This window comes from Myotis yumanensis, unplaced genomic scaffold (genome assembly GCF_028538775.1).
Source record: "Myotis yumanensis isolate MYYU_CA2020_CCGP unplaced genomic scaffold, mMyoYum1.0.hap1 SCAF_11, whole genome shotgun sequence".
Taxonomy (NCBI): Eukaryota; Metazoa; Chordata; class Mammalia; order Chiroptera; family Vespertilionidae; genus Myotis; species Myotis yumanensis.
This window is the reverse complement of record NW_027223762.1, coordinates 11,050,185-11,077,964: the sequence shown is the minus strand read 5'-3', so window position 1 is coordinate 11,077,964 and position 27,780 is coordinate 11,050,185. Positions and strand designations below refer to the sequence as shown.

Sequence of the window (27,780 nt, the reverse complement as noted above, 5' to 3'; positions counted from 1 at the left end):
TGTCTGGTTTCAATTTGAGTGTCTAATATTTTTTAAATCATAATTAAAGGTCAAAATTTGTTCCTGAAATTTTTATGAATATGCAGAAAATATTTCCTCATCAGTGTTTCAAGACTTAAAAGTATGATGGAAAAAGTAAACAGAAATATTTTTAAACTAGAGGCCCGGTGCACAAAAATTTGTGCATGGGGGGGGGAGGGTCCCTCAGCCCGGCCTGTGCCCTCTCGAAGTCTGGGACCCCTTGGGGGAAGACCTCCTGCTGGTTTGGGCCCGCTCCCCGGGAGATTGGGCCTAAGCTGGCACAAATCTTTTCGTGCAACAGACCTCTAGTATATATATAAAAGCCTAAGCGACAGGCCAACTGGCCAGTAGCTATGTACGCACAGACCACCAGGGAGCAGACGTTCAACGCAGGAGCTATTGAGCAGTGACTCACCCAGAACCAGAGAGGAGGGAGGCCGATTCCGGGGGCATCACCCAAGAACCGCCCTCTGGCAATCCGGGACCCCCAAGGGGATGTTGGAGAGCTGGTTTCAGCCCGATCCCCACAGGCCAGGCCAAGGGACCCCACCCCGGATTCATGCACCAGGCCTCTAGTTTCATATATAAGACTCCATCTTAGCAGTTTAGAGAAGAGTCTGCAGCTGACCTTGAAGCAAACAGCAGTGATGTGAACTGCCTATGGTGAAGGTAAGGTGGGAAGGAAAAGCAGGCAGCCTCTGGGAGCCAAGAGCCTCAGCCCTACATTTGGAAAGAACTGAACTCTGCCAACAACCACACGAACCTGGAGGAGGAACCCCAAGATCTAGATGACAACACAATCCTGCTGACACCTTAACTGCAGAGGAGCCACCTAACCAATGCCCAAACTCCTGACTCACAGGAACTGAGAGATGATAAATGTGTGTTGTTTTATGCCATCAAGTCTGTGTAATTTGTTACCCAGCTATAGAAGGCTAATACACAATTCTGTAAACACTTCATTCTCTTTTCTAATAAAAGATATCCGGAGGTTCCCAGACACAAAAATTAAGACTACCTAACGCTTGAAAACTTATGAACATCAAATACTTTTTTTTTTATTATAATCACCAGTTTATTCTGTTCATCAGATTATTTATTCACTTGATTTTTAGATTTACTTGTTGATAGATGTGTATTTGTTGTTCATAGTTTGTATCTTTACCTTTTTCTTCTTCTTCTTAAAAGATGCCTTTCAGCATTTCATATAATACTGGTTTAGTGGTGATGAACTCCTTTAGCTTTTTCTTATCTGTGAAGCTCTTTATCTGACCTTCAATTCTGAATGATAGCTTTGCTGGATAAAGTAATCTTGGTTGTAGGTTCTTGCTATTCATCACTTTGAATATTTCTTGCCACTCCCTTCTGGCCTGCAAAGTTTCTGTTGTGAAATCAGCTGAAAGTCGTATGGGTATTCCCTTGTAGGTAACTGACTGTCTTTCTCTTGCTGCTTTTAAGATTCTCTCTTTGTCTTTTGCTCTTGGCATTTTAATTATGATGTGTCTTGGTGTGGTCCTCTTTGGATTCCTTTTGCTTGGGGTTCTCTGCATTTCCTGGACTTGTAAGTCCATTTCTTTCACCAGGTAGGGGAAGTTTTCTGTCATTATTTCTTCAAATAGGTTTTCAATATCTTGCTCTCTCTCTTCTTCTGGCACCCCTATAATTCGGATGTTGGTACGCTTGAAGCTGTCCCAGAGGTTCCTTACACTATCTTTGTATTTTTGGATTCTTTTTTCATTTTGCTTTTCCAAGGTTTGGTGTTTTTTGCTTCTTCATATTTCAAATCTTTGACTTGATTCTTGCGATCCTCTAGTCTGCTGTTGGGAGTCTGTATAATATTCTTTATTTCAGTCAGTGTATGCTTAATTTCTGGTTGGTCCTTTATCACAACCTCGAGGGTCTCATTAGATTTCTTGAGGGTCTCATTAAGTTTATCGGCGGTTTCTAGAAAATTCTTGAAAAACCTTAAAAGTGTGGTTTTGAACTCTATATCCAGTAGTTTGCTTTCCTCCATTTCTGTCATTTGTGTCCTGTTTCTTTGTCTCCGCATTTTTTTATGCTTCGATGTGTCAATAGAGTGGCTTTCTGTGCTAGGTGTCGTATAGGGCCCAGTGGCTCAGCCTCCCCAATTACCTGAGGTAGACACTCTTGGTGCCCCCCTTGTGGGCTTTGTGCACAGTCTTGTTGTAGTTAAGCCTTGATTGTTGTAGGTAACACTGGGAGGGATTGACCTCCAGGCCAATTGGCTGTGAGAATCAGCTGTGTCTTCAGTGGGAGAACTTCTGTGCTGGAGACACCCCTCCGGAGCAAGACTTGCTTCAATGGGGCTCTGGTGGTCATTGAGTCTGCCCCCTGAGTGTGTCCTTTATGGATCTGAGGAGCTGCAATCTGGATGGTCCCACTCTGACCACCGGGCACACTGGCTCCTGGATCTCTAAGGAGGTGCTAATCTAGCCTTTGCCTGAGGCTACCCAGCAGGAGCCAGTTGTGAAGCAATGCAAGCTGCCCTGGGGCCTTGGGCCAGCTGCAGTTTGTTAGGTAATTATCAGATTGCAAAGGGCCAGGCCTTTCATATGCAAAAGCCTCGTACACAGCTTGGGCGGGGTGGGGTCCCAGGGGATCAACAGGGCGGAGCTAGCAGTTATGGCTGCTCTCAGTCCTGACCTCAGAGGCCCTGCTTCTCAGTGTCCCGGCAATGGCTGCAAGCACCTCCGAGAGAAAGCTGCCCTCAAGTTCCGACCGATGCCAGACAGTCCAGTTTCTCCCGTATGAGTCTGGGTCCCCAGAGACTCACCCAGAACTGGAGCTCAGAGCTTGAGACTCCCTCCCGATTGAAAAAGACAACCTTGTCCTCAGCCGCCAGCCCTCTCCTTATGTGCCTCTGTACCTCTGTACTTTACTTCTGCACCGCACCTCCTCTGAGACTGGGTATGCTTTTCTCTTTCCTTCTAGTTGTAGAATTTCTACTCAGCCAGCCTTCCTGTGGTTCCGGATGATGTCCGTTCCGTCTTTTAGTTGTATTTTTGAAGTGGTTGTGCAAGGCAGCAATCTCCAGTGTTTACCTATGCCGCCATCTTGGTTTTCTTTTTATCTCAAATACTTTCTTATTCCTCTACATTCATTTCTTGGTTTTATTAACTGCTCTTCTGACTGCAATACAACTGAATACTTCTTTGATGAGATGGTTCTCAAAATGCAGTTGCCAAACTGAATTCAAATTCTTGGGCCCTACACCAGATGTACAGAATCAGATACTCTGGGGGTGGAGCCCAGCCATCTGTCGTCTAACAAACCAGCCAGGTGATCCTGAGGCACCCTCAAGTTTAAGGACCACTGGTGACAACAAACATTAAAGACACTCCCGCCACTCCTCAGCAGAAGGACAAGCCACAGCATCAGCTCAGTGGTCAACACCTACACCTCCTTTTGATGACTTTAAATACTGCACTGCAAGTGAGAGAAGTAGGATAAAATTCAGCTATTGCTCACTAATGCTTACTAAATGCAGGGCATTGTGCTAGGAACACTCTACTATGATGCAAAAACTCCAAAACGAAACTTAAAATTAAAAAAGCGGACAGAAAAAACAAGTTTCTTAAATTACTTATTAATACGAGACTTTAATAACTACACCCACAGAAAACGTGAATCGGGGGGCAGTGAGATTGCATGTCACTGAATATAGTCACTTACATCTGCTAAGACGTCAGAGAGAAGATGGTGGTAAGAGAAGACTGGAGAAGAGCTAGAACAATGAGACAAGAACGAACAAGTCATGAAGACAAGCAGGTTTGCCTGCTAGACTTACTTTATAATCTCTAACCAGAGATGAGAAGATAAAACAAAAGGAGGACGAGTTCAGTGAAGGAACTTGAAATCCTTGCTGAGGAATGTGGATACGAGACTTAATCGTTTGGATGGTACTGCAGATTCTTAAATAGGAGAGTGGTATTTGAGAAAATGTACTTATTCTGCCTGTTGAACTATTATACACGGATAAACAGAGGATGAAATCTGAAGTCAAAGATATCTGTGGGACCCAAACTGGACACAGACTCCTCAGTTACTCTTCCTATCTGTCCATTAAGTTGCCACCCTTCACTTCCTTTCCTAAAATATACTTTCTCTTGGTATTACTTCCTGGGGTGTGGGCGTGTGTCTATGTTATATGCTATGTCCGCAAGCAGGGAAGCACAAGTGTCAAGTGTTATTTTTTATTTACTTAACGCTATGCTTAGCACTATGTGCCAGGCAATTTATAAATATTAACGCATTCAATTTTGACAATGACCCTGAGGTAGAAACTACCCCTTTCACAGATAAGGAAACCTGGTTTACTGAGACTATTACCTGCTCAAGATCACAGAGCTAGTAGTACCTGGGTTCTTTCTAACTTTAGTCCCAAAGCTAATTATTTAATCAAAAGCCTTTTATCTCAATCACAGCTAATAGCAAATGAGAGGTTCTCAACACTCAACTAAATGTAAGACATGCAAGCCCGCCTGCCCCTACTAATTTAAAACTGGGGGAAGAGAAATCAAAATCAATTCTGTCACTATATGTTTTCCCCATCTGCAAACATGAGGCACAAATGCAACAAAGTTCTTTATCTAATGTTTATGTATCTTATCCAAAATACCCAGTAACCACAAGGCAGAATTTATATTTCATTCTTACATTTAAGAGGCAGCAGAGCATGAAGACCATGGACTCGGGACCCAGGCTGCCTCGGCTCAAATTTCAGCTGTGGGAACCTTGAGCAGGTTACTCAGACTCTCTGTATCTCAGTAAAATGGGGGAAATGATTCCACCTCACAAGGCACTTGTGGGTACTAAATGAGACAACAGACGTAACGCATATAGTGAATGCTATGTAAATGTTTGTTAAATTATTATTATTCAGTGTTTATGATCACATTGCTCTTGCCACTGCAACTTTTCTTCACTGACCCTCCCTTCACTAGGCTTTCCGTCACGTCACTCGGCTCAGCCTGTCCCTCACATACCCAGCACTTCCCTGTGCCTCTAACTTACTGTGGTCTTCCTGCTCTCTGTGCCTTCGTTCCCATCGGTCTGATTGGAACATCTTTCCCAACCTCCACATTCTTTTTCAGCAAAGAAGCTCTTCTAACATTTAAGTACAGTGGGGCCTTGACTTACGAATCAAATTACTCTGTCAACTCAATGCAAAAAATCGGCAGAGAGACAGCTGGTATCTCAAAAAACTCGTTAGTCGGGACACTCGTAAGTCAAGGCCCCACTGTATTACAGCAGTTAGAAAAACAAGCCATGGTCAGTGAACTGATATTTCAGAAAGTAGTAAAAGAACCAATTCAAGATGTTTCCTCCAAACAGCACCTAAAAATGTGGTAACCTTCTCCCTACCATTTAATCTCTCTCCCTCTCTCTCTGCACAAGTTTCCCATCCATCCTTCTTTCACTCCTTCTGACTCTTCAGTCTCTACCAACTGCAAAAATAATTATATGAGACATTTGTAAATCTATATCTAGGACCACAAAAGGGCTTTTCAAGCCTTACTAATGTTCTTACAGATGGGAGAGGCCACTTCCTCAAATCTATTCAAATCTATTCTAATCTTTTAAATCATTACAGAAATATTCCTGTAAAGGAAAGCAAATTATCCACAAATGGTATTTCTTTAGAACATGAAGGTTGTTGTTTTTTTGTTTGTTTTAATTCCAAGTCCACAAACTACACCTTCAAGTGGCCCTGACTAAGAGAAGTGCCTCATGCAAAAGATTAGTTATCCTGCCAGATTCAGCATCATTTATCATTTAAACTGTTGCTTCTGTAAGGATCAAACTCTCATGAGTCTGATTACTCATGAGATATTAATATCTCTACATTGGGCTATCAAGAGAATTAAATTTTTTCCCTCAACTATGTTAGGTGCTACTGTTACCAAGGGCACCTTTTCAGAGTGAATACTTTATAAAATCTTTACCTCAGTGACTGCCACCTCTACCCAAGTCATCCCACCAGAACCTGAGTCATCCCCGACTCCTCCCCATTATTCATCCTCTGTCCCAGCTAGTCAGTTACCACATTCTGTCAACTTAAAATCTTAAATCAAGGATCACAAACTCAAATGCCCATAGGTTTCAGGCAGGTAAACTGAACAAAAGACCTGCATGAGCATATAGATTAGGAGGGAAATGCAAACTGGAGAACAAACAAGCAATCATCAGCTTCAGGGAATTCTTGACAAGAAGTTCAAGGCCAATGTAGTCCAATAGTCTGACTTATCAAGAGAAATGGAGATGTGTGTCAATTAACCATATCTGCCGGGGCAAATGCAGGGAGTAGGTAAACCAGCTGTGACCTCCATCTTTAGAATCCCCAAAACTCCTTTTTGATCCCCATTGCTTAGAGTTTCTTACCTAGCTTTATTCAGGAGGATCCTAAGAGGTCTGTCTCCAGATCACCCTTACCTCCATACATTCATTTTTTATAAGCTGCCAAGGTGAGCTTCCTAATATTAAAATCTGATCCTGTTCAAAAATCTTAAGTGGCTCCCTAAAACCTACAGCACTACAACATACCCAAGAGGTATTTTGTTTAACATGCAGATAATGGCAAGCTATCTCATCTGAATTTCCCAAAGTGGGCCTAGGAATCTGCTATTAAAAACATTTTCCCACTCTAGCCAATGTGGCTCAGCTGGTTGTGGACTCAATGCCCAGTAGAGAGCCTGCAGGGGGCAGCTGATAGATGTTTCTCTCTCTTCCTCTCCCTTCCTCTCTCTCTAAAATCAATAAAAACATATTTTTAAAAAACATTTTCCCCACGGGATTCTGACACCAATAGTCCTTGGACTGTAGAAATACTGGTTTACAGGATAAAATCCAGAAGACCTTGACATCAAATCCTCCTCCTCCGACAGTGCCCGCCTCCCTCTCCAGTCTCATCTCCTGCCACTCCACCATTCTGCCTAAACATCTAACCTCTCTTGTGGTTCCCAGAAAACCATCTCTCAGGCCTCTAGCCCTTTGCACTCCATTGCAGCCTTGTTCTGCAAAGCCTTCTCCCCTCTTTACCTGGCATTACCGGGGCCTACTCAGCCTTTCATCTTTCTAGGCTGAGCTCTGTGTTCCTCTCCTTCCCTTCTCTGAAGCCTTTCTCAGCGCCACCCCTCACTCCCAGGAGCTGCTCCCTTCTCCTCTCCCATAGCAGCCTGAACTTACCCAGCTTAATTTATTAACTATTTATAGCTATTTACTTGTCTATATGCCACCAAACTAGGTCCCTTGAAGGCAGAATTTTTGCCTAACTTAACTTTCGCCGCCTCAGTGCATTGCCTGACAGACTGAGCCTTCAATAAATGCTTATTGAATTAAAAAAAAAAATTAAATTGTATGAACCAGTAAGGGTGAAGACCAGATTCCAGTTCTTTAGCATTACCATTGAGATGCAGTCTCTCTTAACAACCTTAAATATAATAATAATTAATTCACAATAGTCATGATTCCTATAATCAGGTTTTATTATTGACAGCCAAATTAATTAACTACAATAATAGCAGAACCAACTCATCACATTATATTCCTAAGACTAAACAAGTTATTTCACAGAACAGCACTTCCTCTGAAGCAAAACGATACAATTTGAAGGAAAACAAACGATACAATTTGAAACTAGCTGCTACACTATCAGTGAAAACTATGTCTTCCCCAGGTCAGATCAGGTAAATCACAATACAAGTTTCTCCCTTAGATAAGTGGGAAAATCCAACTACAATACCTGTCTAAAGAATAGGTAGAGGAGAAGAACGATAAGCATCGTGAGGGTAAAATCGCTCAACATAATTGTCTGAAGGAACATTTGTAAGTAACAGAGAACAGTGATGGTTAAACCCGTTACAGGCAGTTAGACAAGAGCAGAGCAAGGACGACTGGCAAGGTACAGAAACTCACCAGGGCAGAAACCCTGGATGCCTAGCAAGGGGCAAACAGGGAAAACAAGAACCTCCCGCCCCAGGGTAACCTTTCTTCCCCTACACTGGTCATGCAGTTTGGACCCCCCGACTTTTCAGCTCCAGGCCCAGAAACGCAGCAAAACCAGACAAGTGGCACAATGACTGCCTCAGGACCAGGTGTATTACTAATGACCCCCTGGCCTGGTGATGACCAATCAGTGGAGACCATGACCCTGAGAGCGCACACTTGGAAAGCTGATGAATATTCTATTGAGACCCTCCCCTGACACGTCCCTTAAGACTTCCACCTGCAAGGGAGAGATAAATAAGCTCAAGATGAAGGACCCTGGGGGTGGGCCAGCACCTTCTCTTCCTCCTTCTTCCCTCTAAGGGACCCCACGAGACTTGCAACCAGGGGAGCAATGGGCAGAGGCAGCTCATCCCAGGCGAACCCTCTGAACCTATCTCCAGGCGCCCTTTTCTCTGACTTTTCAGTGAGCCAAAGCAGCCCAGCCTGGGCTCTCCTGTTACTTTTCTCCAGGGTGAGGAACATCAGACCCCTGGACCCTCGGGCCACATAAGGCTCTCAAAATCATTTGGTCTGGCCCTGCCAAGGCATTGGGGGTGAGTTAACTAAATGTCTGACCAAATAGAGCAGGCTAATTTTTAGGTTGATAATTGTGAATGGCCAATGAATGATGTTATAAATATCCAAATGGCCCTTGCAGGAAAAAAGGTTCCCCACCCATTATGTCCTTCCTTGTTTCACTGCCCTAAGTACATTGTTGCTGCAGCCAATAAATTCTGGCTTGCTTTGCTGCACTTTGTCTCTTGACTGAAAATCTTTCCTTCAAGAAGACAAGAACTGAGGTCTCCTCGTCGCCCCAGGAACACCCTGACATTTACACATTCAAAACACAAAAGTCTCCTTCCGATATCCAGGAGATGCACGGCTCCCTTTTACCACCTTCCACAATGGCTTCTATTCTTTTACACTTCCGTTCCTTCAATAAATATGTTGAGAGCCCATTCTGTTCATGTGCTAGACCTTGGTCATGTTGAAGGAGACAGCCAAGGCCCTGCCCTCCCAGAGCGCATATCCTAAAAGAGAAGGCAGACACTAATTATTTCACTGCTTAATAAATCTGTGGTAGCACAACAGAGAACACAGTAGAGAGTATCTAACACAGACTCCATCCATGCTTTCTTCTGTACTGAAAATGAATTGTCTTACAGTCCCTAATTCCAGAAACCTAATGACCACACAGCGTGTGCACACCTTTCAGCAGTTATTCTGAATAACTGCCAGGTTTCCAGCGGTAGCTCTCAGATGTACCTCCAGAAAAGATACATTTAACTAGTTTAAAAGTAATTTTTTCCACCAGCTTCTTTTATAGTATCAATCTTTCTCTACATCTCTTTGCTCTAACATACAGGGGTCACATCAGGGAATAAAATCTCTTTTGAGTATTTTAAGTCTTGACCCATTTATGGGGTAAAGCAGTTTTCACTCAGCAAGCACTCATAAATGACTTACTATCAAAGACCACACAATGGGAATGTGTGATTTTCAGGAAGAAAAGGTCTCTAGGTGTGATTCACATTCCAGTAATGATCACACATATTTCTCCTTTGGACACCCTTGGATTCATACTTTTTAAAATGAACACAGTACTACCCTAGCCTGTGTTGCTCAGTGGATAGAGCATCAGCCTGTAGACTGAAAGGTCCCAGGTTCGATTCCGGTCAAGGGCATATGCCCAGGTTGCCAGCTCAATCCCCAGTGGGGGACCGGAAGGAGGCAGTCAATCAATAATTCTCTCTCATCACTGATGTTTCTATCTCTCTTCCTTTCCCTTCCGCTCTAAAATCAATAAAAATATACTTAAAAATAAAATGAACACAGTACTGAGTAAAGAACCCTCCACTAGAAGAAATAAATTTATGTCCTCCCCCTTTTTATAAAAGAAGACTCATTATAACTAAAATAACATTAGCAAACTACATTTTAGTAAACACTGGATGCTTGCTTAATTGACCTTTGTTTTCCAGGATGATAGGAAATCTGCTGTCAGACACAGGAAGTGAGTCAGATAAGGGAAGGGGGGAAATAGGAACAGAGGAGCACACTAAAACTTTCTGTAAAGGAGGACCCCTGTTTAGTGGGAAATATCAATCTAGAGAAGACTGCTTATAAGAAATACAGAGTCCCTATTACAGACATTGCTGCAAATGGAACAGCTCTTCTACGGGCACTTACCCAGAAAGATAGATCCTAGTAAAGAAGAAAAAGTTTTATATGTCAATATTTACAATGAAAAACAGGTAACAGAAAGGGAGTACAGCTTAAAGGAAACAGGAGGTTATCTGGGTTAATAACACCCATTAATGAAAACTGGAAAGCCCTGGCTTGGGTTACCAAGGCTCTGGAACTTCTTTTTACTTAAAATTTTAAGACAAGTCAGCAGCACCGCAGTTCAAAATGGTATGGCACAATATTGCTTGAAGGCCGAGGAATATACCACGTGACCTTCTGAGATCCCTTACAGTTTTCCCAATTCCAGTTAGACACAATCCACTATGACTTCTTCAGTTATTCATTCATTCCACAAATGTTTATTGGGTGCCTAGTAAGCACAGTGGCACAGTGCCCAGGTCACGGTGTTCCATAAGACAAGTCTAACTACTTGGGCATCATATTCTAATGCGGAGATACACTGAAGAGCCAATTCCATAAAGAAGCAGAGGGTACTGAGCACAGTTAAGGGGAAAGCAATAGTTAGGGAGTGCTTCTCTGAGGAATTTACATTTAAGATATGAAGATGAACATAAATAGGGAAGGAAGCTACATTCCTGGCAGACATAACAACATTAAAGAACTCGAAAAAAGGTGGGGGGCGGGAGGGGGGGGGCCTTACTAAGGCTGGGAGGGGCAATGAGTGGCATGATGTAAAGCTGGACATAGACTATTCGGAACCATGGAGATCATGTTACAGATTTTTGGACTTCATTCCAAGAGCAATGGAAAAACAGTGGAGGGTTTTAAGCAAAGAAATGCTGTGACTAGATGCCTTTTTTTTAAAGATCACTATGAAACATAGAAAAAGGATTGAAAGGATAAAAGTGAATATAGATGGGCAACAAAATAAAGTAGTATTGGATTATAACCCAAAGTATAAAATAAATACCCATGAACTCACACTAATATAAATAAATAATTGAATAAATAAATATACACTGGGAAGACAAATCCTCCATGCACAATTCCCAATAAATTTTTCTCTGCCCTCAAGGGGTAGAACATAGCTCTCCATTCCTGGAGAGTGTGGGCTGTGAACAGTAACTCCCTTCCAAAGACAGTAACTTTAGGAGGAGAAACCTAACAAACACTACCTAAGCCAGGTGATCAACGTCAGTATCAACATGACAGCATGTACCTTTTAAATTTATTTATTTTAAAGAGAGGGAAGGAAGGAGAGAGGGAAAGGGAGAGGGGGAGGGGGGAGAGAGGGAGGGAGGGAGGGGGGGGGAGAGGGAGGGAGGGAGAGGGAGAGAGAGAGAGAGAGAGAGAGAGAGAGACATCAATTTGTTGTTCCACTTACTTATGCATTCACTGGTTGGCTCTTATAGTTTGTGCCCTGACCAGGGATTGAACCCACAACCCTGACATATCTGGACAACACTCTAAATGAACTATCCAGCCAGGGCCAACAGCATATCCTCTTCATACAATATAATGAGCCATCCTCCCAAAAGCCCATAACCCTCATCTAATCATGAGGAAAACATTAGGCAAGTCCCAACTGAGGGACATTCTACAAAATACCTGACCAGAGCTTCTCAAAACTATCAAGGTTATGAAAAACAAAAGTCTGAGAAATTATGTATGGCCAAGAGGAGCCTAAGGAGACATGGTGCCTAAATGTAATGTGGTGTCCCCGATGAGATCCTGGGACAAAAAAAAGGGCATTAGGTTAAAAAACTAAGGAAATCTGAATAAAGTGTGGACTTCAGTTAATAATGTATAAATATTGGTTTACTAATTGTGACAAATGGTATCATACCAATGTAAAATGTTAGAAATAAGGAAAACTGGGTGTAGAATATATGGGAACTCTGTACTACCTTCACAATTTTTCTGAAAAATGTATAGTAAAATTTTCTAAAATAAAAACATTACTAAAAAATAAATAAACAAAACAAACACATTACTTAAAGTGTTTGTGGGGAGTGTAGTGTGGTCATGGAACTAGTCTTCCAGTTTAGGCTAAAAAATGACAGAGCATCTGGTGATTCACTGGCTGGTGGGTGGGGTAGAGGAATCAGGATGAAAGGTTACCACCAGATTTCACGCCTGGACACCGAGGCGGGGAGAGGAGTTATTCCCTGGTAAAGGAGCAATGGCCATGAACCAGAGGTGGAGGGAAATGGAAGCATTTACTCGGGGCCCATTATGTGCCAGGAGCTTTTCAAATTCTTATAATCATTTGGCACGGTAGACACGTTATCTGGCCCAGAGCCAAATACATGAATTACCGTGGGTTTGGGCATCAGGTGTGGTTTCGGGTTTGCACGTCCTCCAAAGCCCCGCGCTCTTTCCCCACAGTTCCTTCCTGTGTGCATTTGCTCCACCCGCAGCCCAGGCGCCACCAGCCTCTGCAGTACGGCCTCGGCAGGCACTCCCTCCCCGGGCCTATCTGCCAAATGACCATCTCCATCTCGGAAGTTGTATCCAAGAAAAGGCGGGTAGGAACGTCATTAAGATGAAGACAATTAAGACCGCCCCCCCCCCCCCCGCCCCAGACGGCATCACTTCTCAGGGGGCTAAAAGATAATGATGATGAAGTAAAGAAGCGAAGGGAATTCTCTGGTTCTCCTCTCGCCGAGCGGTCTCCGGAGACAAGGGCGATCCCGGGAGGGTGCCGAGTCGGGCCGGCGAGCCGAGGGTGGTCCCACGCACCCCGACCCCAAGGCCCCAGGACTCCACGGGACCCCCCCCGGAGAAACGCCCGCCAGCCCGCCCTGGGCCACGCGGCACAAGGTGACACGGTCCGTGCCAACCCTCCGCCGCCTGGGAGAGGCCGGGACCAGGAGGAACAGGGTGCCCGCGGGGCCCGCGCTACCTTGTACTTATCAAAGCCAGCCAGCTGCTCCGAGCTCACGTATTCGTAACCTGCCATGGCGACCCGAACACTGAGCGGCCACTCGCGCTGCGGCGGCGACTCTCCAGCACGCAGTGCGAAAGCACCAGCCCGGGCTAGGCAGGGATGGCCAGAGCGGAGCTGGTAATATTGGTAAAAAGAGCCGAGCTCCGCCCACCACGCATGCGTATCCGCCTCGGCCACTCTGCCACCGCCCGGCACGCAAGCGCAGTCCTCACTTCTCCCCGCCCACCGAGGGAAGGTTGCTAGCCGGCTCACGCGGTCCGCCCCTCACACCGTGGAGCTCCAATCAGCGTGAAGAGAGTAACACTAAGTCCCGCCTACCAGATCTCCTCATCGCTTCATTCGCTAGCGTCAAAATTGGTGAGCTGCGTGGAGGAGAGAGGGAGGTGAAAGGTCACTTCCCAAGGGGCGTTGCCCCTCGCCCCCGGTTAAGGGTGGCGGCCGCGGTGGCCCGGCCTGCGTGAAGGTTTGGGCTGCCCTTTTAATCTTGCGGATAGAGTGAGTGCATGCGAGCTGGTTCAGTATCTCAGGGAAAAGGGTTTTGTTCCCTCAAGTCGTAAAAGAGCAGAAATTAAAGCAGAAAAAGGATGGTGCCTGGCGCGCTTCCAGCTCCTGGCATATGGGGGGCGGGGGGGCGAGGGAAGGAAGGGGGTGACTTGACGTCGAGAAGCTGGTGACCGGCTTCTTGCGGTCGGGAGAGGGGCGTGAACGCACTGGAGACCAAGCCCGCAGGTCAGCGCTGGGAGCCTTGGCCGCCTCACCGCTCTGCTCTACCGAAGTGCTCGAAATCAGGAAAGGTAACGTCTCCCAGCCGGGCAGAAAGCGCTGCTCCCGGAGTCCCGAGGGCTTGGAAGGAGTGTGTTTACATACCTGGAGCCGGCTCACTGTAGGGAGAGAACCAGATCGATGGCTAGTGCGCCAATCTAATAGCATTGAAGAATAGTAATAAAGTCAGCATTCAGATGACCTAACCCAGGGTTATTACAGGGATCTTTCCCCCACTTTTCAAAGGTTCAGATTAGTCTGAAGTATGGTAGCTACCATCTATAGTTTAACTCTAACCCTGCTGTTTGGCTTAACAATAGAAAAGTTATTTTGATTTTCTCAATTGTATAAGTCATCCCATTCGATTGAATGCCTTATTGACTGAATGACTATCCCATTGATTGTGATCTTACTGGTTATCGAAGCACATTCTTCTGTACCTGGGAAACAGGACAGCACAATTACCCTAAATTGTTTTAGTGGCCACAGGTGGTGCGTTCCAGCTGACTCAGTGGACCCGAGGGCTCTAGATAACGTGTTTCTATCAACTCAGTGATCCGGAGACCCAAAACTGTAATTTAGATAACATTCCTAAGTTTAACCCAGGTTACTCAAGGGCTCTAGATAATGTATTTCTGTCAATTCAGTGACCTTGAGACCCGAAACTGTAATTAACATGCTTACTTCTGCTTCTGTAATCTGCTTTTTTGTGAGCCAGGTTCCTCATTCCCAACCCTAAGATGTAATCAATACCTGTGTGATTTTTTGCCTGTATAATCCTGGAACTGTGACTAAATGGTTACTATGAGATTTGGGAATGACCCCTCATAGTCCCGGATTGCAATAAATGTGACTCTTTAATTTGACTTCTTGAGGCGTCCTTCTGTGATTCTCGGGGTACATTACAACAAGTCCATTTTGCTTTTAGGAAAGTCCAGCAGGTCCTCAAATAAGACCGTTTTCATTCATTGTGCAGTGGACGAAAGGGGCCACATGCTGACCTGACAGGCTCAGGGGAGGCCTACATCAGTGATGGTGAACCTTTTGAGCTCGGCATGTCAGCATTGTGAAAAACCCTAACTTAACTCTGGTGCTGTGTCACATAGAAATTTTTTGATATTTGCAACATAGTAAAACAAAGACTTATATTTTTGATATTTATTTTATATATTTAAATGCCATTTAACAAAGAAAAATCAACCAAAAAAATGAGTTTGCGTGTCAGAGGTGACACGCGTGTCATAGGTTCGCCATCACTGGCCTACATGGCGGTCTTGCAAACTCAGAGACCTAAAGTAACCACAAAGGATGGTCTGAAATTAAACTTTAACTAAAGCAGTTATGGTGGGCAGTTATGTCCTAGGCCAGTATCTTCACTGACAAGGTCAACCTTTACCTTAACTGAGCCTATCTGTCTTTTTGCATCTATAATAACATACCCTTTGAAATGTCTGGGTAACTTGTAACTTCCCTTTACCTGGAGCCCCTGGGACACAACCAAATGTGCTGGGCGCCAGGACAGAGACCACAGATTCCTTCATTATCATGTTAATTGATCCTGCACCCACCTAAGTATGTGTCCATCATTTTACTTTTTATCCAATCCCAGGGATTTCCCTGCTTTGCTTTATCCCTCCTCCTTAATCTATCACCAGTGGATTTCATGTAACCCACCTACGTCCCTCCCTTGATTGCAAATGTATAAATACAGATGTAACCCTCCATTCTCCGGAGCATTATCTCAATTCATTGAGGTTCTGCTTCCCGGCATGTGTCGACAGTTTGGCTCAAATAAACTCACAAATTCTTTACAGGTTTCAATGGCTTTTTTATGTTAACAGTGCTTAGTTAGAACTGGACAGAAAAGGGGCCCATCCCAAACTTGACAGGCTCAGGGGAGGGCTGTGTGGCGGGCCTTACTGACTCGATGGGAAGGAACCACATAGGTGGTCTGCGCTAAAAGCAGGTCACGGCAGGTAGTCACATCCTAGGCCTGTAGCTTCCTTGACAAAGGTCAACCTTAAGCGAGCCTGTCCACAGTCTTTTTTGCGTCTAAGACAATATACCTTTGAAATATCTGACTTCTCCTTTTCCAGACCTTTCAAAGCACACCCACTGCACCAGAGCAAGAGATCACAGATTCCTTGTTATCTTGTTCCCCGAATGCCATCTCCATATGCGGTGAGTGGTAGCTATTAACTGTCCTGTACCCACCAACGTAAAAGATGTGTGTGTCTCTCCATTTACTTTTTATCCAATCCCAGAGATTTCCCCACTTTGCTTTCTCCCATCCCCTCAATCTTAACACAAATGGGTTTCATGTAACCGTCCTTACACCCCCTCATAAACGTCAGCAAGTTACTTATATTGGATTTCTCTTTCTGGTTTGACATGAGAATAGGAATAGGAAAGGCTAAAGGGATCATTTGAGAAGTAATCCCTGGAGGTAGCCACCAGCCAGTTCCCTCTTGAAAACAGTAGGCAGGTATCAGCAGAAAGTGAAATTCAGAGTAAAGAATGAAGGCATTAAGATGGACTATAGAGCCTAAATTGCTACAAAGGAATAGGGCTTGCAAATAAGAATATAGGTAAAAGCCAAAGAAGAATAAAGTAGGATAAAGCACGTTTTATGGGTAATTTTTATTTTTTTACTTTTATTTTTACTTTACTTTTTTGTTAATCCTCACTCAAGGATATTTTTCCATTGATTTTTAGGGAGAGTAGAAGAGAGAGGGAAAGACAGAGAGAAATATTGATGTGAGAGAAACAAATTGATTGGTTGTCTCCTGCATATGCCCTGACCAGGGCCCAGGCCGGAGAGGAGCCTGCAACCAAGGTATGTGCCCCTGGTCAGAATCAAACCTGGGACCCTTTGGTCCGCAGTCCAACGCTCTATCCATTGAACCTAATCAGCTAAAAAATAGGCAATTTTTAAAACCCCATCTCTTGTGTAATGCTTTAAATTTTATATGTGCTAGAAGTAAAAACTTTTCTTTTAGAAATGAAGGCCTAAATGTACATTAGAAGAAATAATTATCTCATAAAAGAAGACACCTTTGTGGCTGGGTCCCTGACAGCCACGCCAGTGCTGCCACTGCCCCAGTTCTGAGGAGGAATCGCTCACAAAAGGTGACCAAAAAGACAGAGGAGGAGCTGGAAGAGAATGACAGGAACTACATGAGACCCTGTAGGACAGACCATGGAGTCTGGCAGAGATGTTCCCAGAGAGCCAGGTTCAAGGCCAGGGCTACTTTTGACCTCTCCCTCTTAGTGGCTTAAAAAATGCACAGCCTGCCCAGCTGGTGTGGTTCAGTGGTTGACCTATGAAACATCAGGTCATGGTTTGATTCCCGATCAGGGCACATGCCCGGGTTGCAGGCTCAATTCCCAGTGTGGGGCAGGCAGGAGGCAGCCGATCAATGATTCTCTCTCATCATTGATGTTTCTATCTCTCTCTCCCCCTCCTTTCCTCTCTGAAATCAATAAAAATATATATTTTTAAATGCACAGCTTTCAGAAGACACCCCCCCCCCGCCCCTCAGTCTCTCATTACAGGGTAGGAACTATTGCCATTGGGAGAGACGTACCCCGACCATTAATGGTTTGGTTTTTATTTTAATGGAGATGTTGGGGAGGGACATGTGCACGATGTGAAACTGAGCAAACACATTACAGCTATAGGGTAAAGCAGCCATGGTGAATTCCTGTGTGTGGGGGAGAAGATGAGGGGGGCCCACAGCGATGTCAACCACAGGGTGGGTCTGTGAGGAACAGGGCAGGAGCTCATTTCCTCTGTGCGTTTTGGCGGTTGGACCTGTGTGTGTGCTGAAAATGACTAAATAAAAATAATAGAAAAATAATCACTCACTTTTTTGTTTTTAAATATTAAAATGATTCAGACTAGAAGAAAAGAAGGTATCTGTGAACAATATATTACATATTATAATATAATAGATATATTGTATATTGTATCCAGAAAGTTATCTTTTAGTAGAAAAAAAAAAACGTAAGGATGAATCAATGCTCTCCTAACAGTCAACACCAAGAAAGGTCCTCTGTTCCCTGTGTTCATCGCCATCATCATCATTATCCACTTTAACTATAATATATAGAAAGTAATATACTTGTATCCATAAAGCACCACCAGGAGTTAACAATGTTATTTTTTGCCATTGTGCTTCAGAGTTGTTGTTTTTAATGCTTCAGCTAAAGCTCCAGCTCTTCACCTTCCTTTCCCTTTTGTCCCCCAAGTTAACACTATCTTGAAGTTGTTGTTTATTGTTCTTACCATATTTTTTACTTTTATTACATATGTTCATATCTAGATGCAATATAGTATTATCTTGTGCTTGTGTGTGTGTGTGTGTGTGTGTACTTAAATAGTATCCCACTGTTCCTAAACTCTTGCAACATTTTTTACAGTTAACATTGTTTTAGGTTGATCCATGTCGATACATATGGATCTAGTTCATTCATTTTAATGTCTTGATGGTTTTAAAGTATGGTAGTATATTGTACAACCATCTACAGTGTGTTTATCCATCCTACTACTGATGGACAGTAGTCATTTCCAATTCTTGGACCACTCTTTAATAAATTTCCTTTCTAAAAAATGTTTAAAATTCACAGACTCTCAAGAAAAACCTCTAGGGAACCATATTCAAGGAAAAAACCAACTTTCTTGTATATTTCTTTTGTGTGCGTGAGAGCAATATGAAAAGTTGTGCTCATTTCGTTTTTAAAAATAAGAACAAGGAACATAACACCTCTTAAGTCAACAGTCAAAAGGAAAGTACGTATATAATTTGGTTTGTTTTATGACCAGAAAGGGAGCCGACCATACATTTCTCAGTTACACATTTCTCAGTTGTTTTCACTTTTTTTTTCCAACAAGACTGCATTGCTGTGATAACTTCAAATCAAAGCCATTTTTATTTTTTATAAGTTGTTTATTTGCTTGCTTTTATATTTTTAATGTAGGTATTCTGTTGTTGCCCAAATTCACTGGGATCTTAATTGAATGCAAACTCCTCTTTGGGCAGATTTATTCTTTAATTCAGAGATAAAGGTCCAAACTAATTCTATCCCAGAGTTAAAGAGAGAGGATGATATCCACCCTCATTTTTATTATGTGATCAATTCACTTCCTGTTGGCAATTGTAACCCATCAAATGGCTTCTCGCTATCTCATTATACCAGTTAGGTTTGAGGAGGCTGGATTTTATCCTATAAAGGATATTTTAAAAAGGAATAACATGAGTGTCCTATGAATACTTGAGAATATTCTTAGCTCTTCTGTAATGCATTTAGAGAAGTGTTTTCAAAAGCAAGTACTAACTAATGATGATTATAAGAATGCTACCCACTTGGAATAACAGAACAGTGGTTTAGCCGGGCCGGCGTGGCTCAGTGGTTGAGCCTAGAGACCTATGAATGAGGAGGTCATGATTTGATTCCCAGTAGGACACATGCCCAGGTGGTGACTTGATCCCCAGTAGGGGGCATGCCTTCGGCAGCTGGTGGATGATTCTCGTCATTGATGTTTCTCTCTCTCTCTCCCTCTCTCTTCCTCTCTGAAATCAATAAAAAAAAAATGTTTTTTAAAATGTTTTGTATGAAAAATCAGAAAACCACATTAATGAATGATCAGAAACAATTGTTTAGCTCTTAGCAAATGTCATCTTTAATGTCAACAGCTCACAACTTATTATCAGGTGGGAACGTCTGAAATATCTAATTATAGAAATAGTTTCCAAAGTTCCACTTTGGGGGAATGCCCATGTAGTCAAACACTGTACCTCCCAGGAACACATCTCCTAGAGCCCATATCTTAGGTTGCCGAACCGGGCAACAAGCCCTAACCACTCTGATTCTTATGCACTTACGTTTAAGGCGAGTCCAGAAGTGAGAACATTTCTTTTTTCAAGATTAAAGCTGAATCTATGTTAAAAAGAATGTGGCCAGTAAAAATAGGTTAATTTGTAGCAATCATTGCCTTTGGCAGAAACATATCAGTTCAAATATCATTTGGGTCAGGATTCACATGGTTTCATGAAAGTTCATTCCAATATCTGCATATTTTCCAAAGGCCCAGAGATTTGCCTTGGGTTTCTACAGCCGAAGGGTTTCATCGCTGTCTCTGTGGACTGTTGAGCTGCGTGGACTTTGAAATGGGATATCCACTGTTGCAAAGAATTTTCTCGAGCATTGCCATATTTCACAGATAAATTTCTAGCTGAAAAAGACTATGGAATGCTGGCTAGCGGTTAAGGACATTGCCACAGACTATAGAAGAGTCAGGACAAACCTCATAAGCTTTCGTTCTACCGTGATGGAGACAAAATAGAAGGTCACCATGTTCCTGAGTTTACAGGACACAGACATTCTGTCGTTTCGCTGAATATGGAGCACCATTTGATATGGACATCTTCATCTGCTCATCGACGGCAGAAAGAATAATGTGCATGCTGCTTTGACTGGAGTATTGTTTCAGGTAAACTTGAGTAAATGGAGAGAAGAGTTCAGGAAGATGAGCCCATAGAGGTTTATGAACTCTCGAGATCATCTCCCAGTTGTACATGCATGGATCTGATACTAGTAGCATACCATAGACTTAGAACTGCTCTAAGAAATAGATCATCACCCAAGTCCCACACTGGCCACTGGGTGGCACATATATGCAGTAGATCTGAATAGCACTGCAAAGACTTTGAAGAGGGAATTGATGTTGAAAACAATCCACAATAGGTTGGTCAGAACTTGTGACCTGAACCAAAACAAGTCAGTTGCCTCCTAACACAAAAATATCAACATTTTCCATAAGGTTTAAACAACACCCATGATCTCATATGTCCAAGATACAATCCAAAATTACTTTGCATATGAAGAATCAGGAAATCTCAACTTACATGTGAAAAAAATAAGTCAACAAACACTGATGCCCAAATGCCACAGATGTTGGAAGTTATCAGAAAAAGACATTAAAGCAACTATTCTAAAAATGTCATTGGTAAGTATGAACACTCTTGAAATTAATGAAAAGTTACAGTGATGAAATAGAAAATACAAAGAACTGAATGGAAATATTCGAACTGAAAAATATAACCCTACATTTTTAGACTGCATGGGCTCTGAATTAATTTTCTATTGCTGCTGTAACAAATTACTACAAATATTATGGCTTAACACAAAACAAATATAGTATGTTACTGTTCCAGGGTCAGAAGTCTGAAATAAAACTTACAGAGTTAAAGTCAAGATGTCAGTGGCATTGCATTTTTCTTGAGATTTCAGGGCAGAGTCCATCTCCTTGCCTTTTCCAGCTTCTGCATTCCTTGGCTCGTGGTCCCTTCCTCCATCTTCAAAGCCCATTGCTCCAATCTCTGTTGTAGATCTCCTTTTTTTGTCTCAGTCCTGTCTCCCTTTAATAAGGACCTGTGATTATATTGGGCCCACTAAGATAATCCAGGGTAATCTCCCATCTCAAACCCTTAAATGAGCATCTGTTGTTCACAACAGGGAGAAAAAAGATTGAAAAACTGAACAAAGTCATGGTGGGGGGTGTCTATGGGAAAATACCAAAAAGCCTAAAATTTGTGTCATTTGAGACCAAGAAAAAAGAAGAGAAGGAATATGGTGCAGGAAAAAATATTTGAAAAAATAATAGCTGAAATGCTCAAATTTGATGGAAAACATAAACCTGTAGAAAAACCTCAGTGAATCCAAAACAAGATGAGTCTAAAGAACGCCCAGCTTAGACACACTGTAACTGCTAAAGACTAAAGATTAAAAAAAAAAAAAAATCTTGAAAGCAGCCAAGGAGAAATAATACATTATTTATAGGGAGGAAATGAATCAAATGACTGTGGGTTTTGCATCAGAAACCATGAAAGCCAGACACATGTGCCAGGGTGAATCTCAGATTTTCAGATCTGTGCGTCACAGGCGCACGCCCCCTGTTCACTCCCGGGACTCAGAGGTCTCTCTGGATGGTAAAATTACCATCCCTGCCTTCCCACCCAGGACTGGACTTACCAAGACTGATCTCACCCTAGCCGGTTTGGCTCAGTGGATAGAGCGTCGGCCTGTGGACTGAAGGGTTCTGGGTTCAATTTCCAGTCAAGGGCACATCAATGTTTCTCTCTCTGTGTTTCTCCCCCTCCCTTCTACTCTCTCTAAAATTCAATGGAACATATATAATACTCTTTGTAATACTTTAAGCAATAAAACAATTTAAATAAATAAAATTCAATGGAAAAATATCCTCAGATGGCGATTAACAAAATAATAATAATAATGGTAAAATAAGACTGATCTTACCTGAGAAAGAAACAAAGAAGAGAAAGAGGAGCCAGAAACCTAGAAGAGAAACCAAGGGGTGTGGCCATGGGGTTCTCTCAGGAGGAGTAGGAACGCCTGGACCCTGCTCAGAGAACCTTGTCCAGGGACATGATGTTGGAGAACTACAGGAACCTTCTCTCCTTGGGTAACTTCCTTCCAGAAATCACAGGGATTCATCGTTTTGCACTCATGGTCACCCTTCATTCATTACTATATTCTTGACCGTTTCATTGCACCTGCACATGTATGGACAGAGTGAATTGATTCATTCATTCTCCTCTTTTTTTTTTTTTTTAATATATTTTATTGAATTTTTACAGAGAGGAAGGGAGAGAGATAGAGAGTTAGAAACATTGATGAGAGAGAAACATCAATCAACTGCCTCCTGCACATCTCCCACTGGGGATGTGCCTGCAACCCAGGTACATGCCCTTGACCAGAATCGAACCTGGGACCCTTGAGTCCCCAGGCCGACGCTCTATCCACTGAGCCAAACCGGTTTCGACTCATTCTCCTCTTGATAGTCATTTCCAGAACCATGCTTTTGATGCCTCATAAGAACATTTTTTATACATGTTTCATGGAATATGTATGTAGCACTCTCTTGAGTATATGCCTACAAGGATAGAAATCCAAGGATATTAAATTTGGTAAATTTCAGGGGAAATCCTATATAATAAAAGCCTAATATGCTAAGTGTCCAGTTGGCCTGTCGCCCGTTCAATCAAAGCAGCATATGCTAATGATACGCTAAGCCCTCTCAACTGCTCACTATGATGTGCACTGACCACCAGGGGGCAGACGCTCCGACCGGTAGGTTAGCTTACTGCTGGGGTCTGGCCAACTGAGCGAGATGGGCTGGACATGCCCTGGAGCTCTCCTGTGGTCCCTCCCCGGCTGGCCAACCTCCCGAGTCCCTCCCCAGCCCTGATTGTGCACCGGTGGGGGTCCCTTGGCCTGGCCTGTGCCCTCCCACAATCTGGGACCTCTCAGGGGATGTCGGAAGCTGGTTTCGGCCCAATCCCACTAGTGCACAAATTTGTGCACCAGGCCTCTAGTGTTATAATAAAGTTAGACCTATATTCCTTTAAAAAAAAGAAAGAAACCGTGAATGCCAGAGGAGTGAAACATTTGCAAAGTACTACAAAGGCCATCTAATTTAGCTCCTTCATTTTATTGACATGAAAACTGAAGTCTAGAAAGGTGAATGGTTGTCTTGAATCCCTTTAATCCACCTGAGGCCCTTTAATCCTATATCTTAAATAATGACCACTTTTCCACCATCACAGCTTCCTTGGCTTTTCTGAGCATGTGTCAACACACATTCCTTTAGCTGCAAATAACAGATACATGGTCTCACTCTCTCAAGCAAAAAGAGAAATGATGAAAAGAAGTTGGTCTCTCTGATGGAATTCAAGATCAGGAGTGCAAACGAGCATCAGGAATAAAATAAAGTTAAAACAAGGACCTCCCTTCATGTTTGTCTCTGTTTCTGTCTACACTTTAGCTTCACTTTTCCTTTGAGCTCAGACCATTCCTCCATTCTCATGACAGAAAGCCAGTAGCTGCTGAGTTTTACATGTCGCGGGTCCAACTTCAGGCGCTCACTGGGTCCCCGTTACAAAATCGCTGCAGTCGGGGGGCTGGGTAACCTGTATGAGATGATTTCCACAGTAAACTGTAATTACGGGTAAAGGACAGTTTCTAGGAAGTGAGTCAGAAAATAAGTGGAGGGAAAAAAAGGAAAGAAGTGGAACATAAGCAGAAACAGCAGGTTTCCAGTACACATACCTACTATTTTTTGCCCTTGACACATACTTTTGTAGGGCTTCTAACAAGGTGTTCAGAAATATTTTCTAGGTTTACTAATTTTAAAATTTTACCTATTTATATATTTTGTCATTAGTTAAATGTTTCTTTCAGCTTTCTCTCTCACTAGAATTTAAAATAAATTTTGTTGTAACCACTACTGCATGGTGTTAGCTAGGAATGCTTATTCTTTTTTTTTTTTTTTTTTCCCCATTTCCACAGAGGGGAGGGAACTTCTACTACCCAGAGCAATATAGTCTCTATTCCCTCTCCCTTTCCCCCAAGCAAAATGTGACTTACCTGACTGGGAAGACCAGGAGAATGAACTCTGGGTGCTCCCTCTTTTGAGGGGGCCAATCCTCCGGGCTCATTGTCAGCTCCCCCTTCCCCAAAAGGGAGGCCTGGAGATGGCCAGCTGTGTCAGTGTCTGGGTGAGTAAATTCAGTTCAGGGTGGATGCCTGAGAGGTGCATCTGGCTGAGGTTTAAACCACCTTCTCCTGCCCAGCTTTCCAGTAATGAAGCTGGTTTTGATCTCCAGCTGGCTGACTCCAGCTTTTCCATTCGTGACCCTTTCTCAAACCTGAACCTGCAGTTCTTTGCTCATAGGAAAAAAAAATCATTCTTCTTTCATGGAGTAATATTACCAATTTGTAGTCTTTTGTGATTTGTATAAGATATCTCACATTCTTCATACTCAAAGCAGTCATCTTGTCCTACATATTTTCAGGATTTCATTTCATGCTTAGCTAAGCCACCTTACACCTCCAAGATTATAAAATTATTTTAATAGATGAGTCTACATAGATAAGGGATGTTGCTTAACAGATACATAAGCTTATTAAGATTTTGACAGCCTGAATTATACATCAAAATCAGATAGGCCCCTGGTTTAGAGGATTTGAAATTATTGTACCTAGAAGAAAAAATTCTGTTCTACTCTAATGTCCTGGTCTTCCCCACATCTTGTAGGAGTCAAAGATAGCATCAGAAATTCCATGAGTTTCTCAACTTCTCTAAGCTGTGCTTTGGGGCAAATACTTTAACATAAATGCTGACGCAGGGTTTTCTGTACTATCCCGGACAGTGAGTATGGGGTCTCATTCTACGATCCAGAGTTAGATGCTGAAGTCTTATGAGATCAGAAATTCTTACTACTCTATCTGAATCATTTTATACCACTTTTTTTGAGAGTAGATTTAATAAAAATGGGGACAATAAAACAAGAGAGGGTTTAGGATAGAAGAAGCAACAGAAGTGCTGAGGTGGGGCTGCTTTGGTTCACTGGGAAGTCAGAGAAAAGGGGGCCTTGGAGACAGGTTCATGGGTTTAGCTCCTGCTGCCCATCGCGCCCCTGGTTGCAAGTCCGGTGGGAACCCTTAGAGTTGAGGACAGAAGAAAGGCGCGTGCATGCTCTTGAGAGGCAGAGCACTTTAAATTCTTGATGTCATAAGTGTCATTATTTTTTATGAAGAGATATGTAGCACCTGGCTTTGTGTTAATGCTTCTTATTGTCACATATTTCACAGATCATGCATTTCATGGCATCAAACAATTTTTTTTTCTTCTTCTCTCTTTGGCATCAAACAATTTTAAACAAGTACTTTCTATATTAGAACTTTCTCCCCCAGTGATTAGCTAATTAGCTGTTACTGTAATTGGGTAAACAGCTGTGTACTCTCTGTTCCTCTGCACACTGTCAAAATACCATATTTCATAACTGTCATGATCTCTGTGCCCAAATCATATTTTGGCAAATGCACCAAGATATATTCAGTTGTGGGGTCAGAAGTGTGTGTTAAGTGACACATGTGTGAGAGTTCTCTCTCCTAGCTTCCTGACTTTTTAAAAAATTAATCTTTATTGTTGAGATTATTACAGATGTCCCTCTTTTTTCCTCCTATAGCTCCCCTTCATCCAGTTCCCACCCCACCCCAGGCCCTCGCCACCCTATTGTCTGTGTCCATAGGTAATGCATACATGCATATAAGATCTTTAATCTCTTCCCACACCCCCTTCCCTCTGAGAATCATCAATCTATTCCATTTCCCTGACTCCTTTTTAAATGAGGTTTTATTTATTTTCACAAATACAATATGATCTTTTACCTATTGCTCTTATATCCTTGTAACTTTGCTGAACTTTAATTAGTAATAATAGTTTTTTGAGTGGATTCCGTAGGATGTTCTAAATAATTTTACTTTTATTTTCCAATCTGGATGCCTTTTAGTTCTTTTTCTTGCCAAATGGATCCAGCTACACCCTTCAATACAATATCTCTATGGCCTTTGGTTCCTTGTAGATCTCAGCTGTGTTCCAAATGGTCCATTTGCTGAATTAAGGACTTCTAGATAAGGTATTCATGAGGTGACTTTCCATGGAGCTTTTTTGAAGTACTGCCTTCCTTGAAAATCAAATTCTATGTTATTTTTAATCCATTTTTGTAGCCAGAATTTTCTATTATTCTATATTTAAATTGCTCTGTCTTAATTCCCTCCATCTAGATTCCCTAGACTCAAAGTCAGTCTTTAAGTCCTGCCATTACTAGCTGTGTGATACTTGACTAGTCAGTTTCCCTTCTTGGCTCCTTTTCCTTTTCTGTGAAGTGAGAGTTGAAGTAGATGATATCTCAGCTAAAGTCCCTTCCCACTCTAACAATCTATCATTTAGTACTCTAATAACTTAATGCCATAAATAAGAAGTTAGGGTTCATATGGGAAAAAGGTCTAAACAACTTTTATTAGTTAGTAACCTGTTAATAGTTTACATAGTAAAGGAAGTTTTAAGATAACTTGTTGGGATACAGATAAGAGAAGCCTGGATTGCAGACCTTTGTTATCAAAGACCCAGCTGGCATGGCCTGAAGGATCAAAGCAGAGAGCAATAGAAAGGGAACTTTCTTTGACCAGGGTGCAACTCAGAGCTCAGAGAAGCTGTCAGCAGGGGGAACATTATTGGTTTCAAAATATCATTCTGTATGTAAAGAGACAAAGGTCAGTAGCCTTACAGTTGACCGTGGACTTGGGAGTAGGTAGGTGGCAGGAATAAGTACCTGTCTGAACCCCACCCTAGGCCTAAGACCTGATTCACCCCTCTGGGTGCTTCCTGACAACCGGTGACACCTGGGCATAACTGAAGGACTCTGAACTTGGTCGGTATGTGAGAAAGAAGTTGAGACTGTAAAATCTGATAATTTTATTAAGGTTTTTCCCCATTATAGAACACAAAATTGAAAAATACAGAAAAGTGGAAAAAGATATAAATCCTACCATTTAGTTACAACCACTGTTAATGTCTTAATGGGTTTCATTCATTTAATACAAATATTACTTAAGGCCTCCTACAGTTACTTCCCCCAATGTTTTTTGTTTGGAAATTCCATATTTACTTAACCTATCCCTTTGGAATGGAGAGAACTCATTTGCTGCCACAAACAACTCTGCCTTGAATATCCTTATACACATTTTTGTGTTCATGTGCAAGTACATTTTTGTCAACACTGAATATAATCAATATCTTGTCTTTTGATAATTGGTAGCTGACAATATTTTCTTATTACTTACTTGCATTTTTATATCATTTTTATAATATATTTTTATTGATTTCAGAGAGGAAGGGAGAAGGAGAAAGAGATAGAAACATCAGTGATGGCCCTAGCCGGCTTGGCTCAGTGGATAGAGCGTCGACCTGCGGACCAATGGGTCCCAGGTTCGATTCCGGCCAAGGGCGCATGCCTGGGTGTGGG

General features: G+C 42.5%; 1 protein-coding gene across 2 annotated transcripts in view; it reads right to left on the bottom strand.

Moving 5' to 3' along the window:
- Window positions 1-13,218, bottom strand: part of SELENOI (selenoprotein I) — a 41,167-nt gene extending 27,949 nt beyond the window's left edge. For both annotated transcript variants that reach the window (XM_070428840.1, XM_070428841.1), the window contains exon 1: window positions 13,082-13,218. In XM_070428840.1, coding sequence (XP_070284941.1) covers window positions 13,082-13,138 — 57 coding nt within the window. In that variant the 5' untranslated portion in view covers window positions 13,139-13,218. The remainder of the gene's footprint in view (window positions 1-13,081) is intronic.
- Between the last annotated feature and the right edge of the window lie 14,562 nt (window positions 13,219-27,780).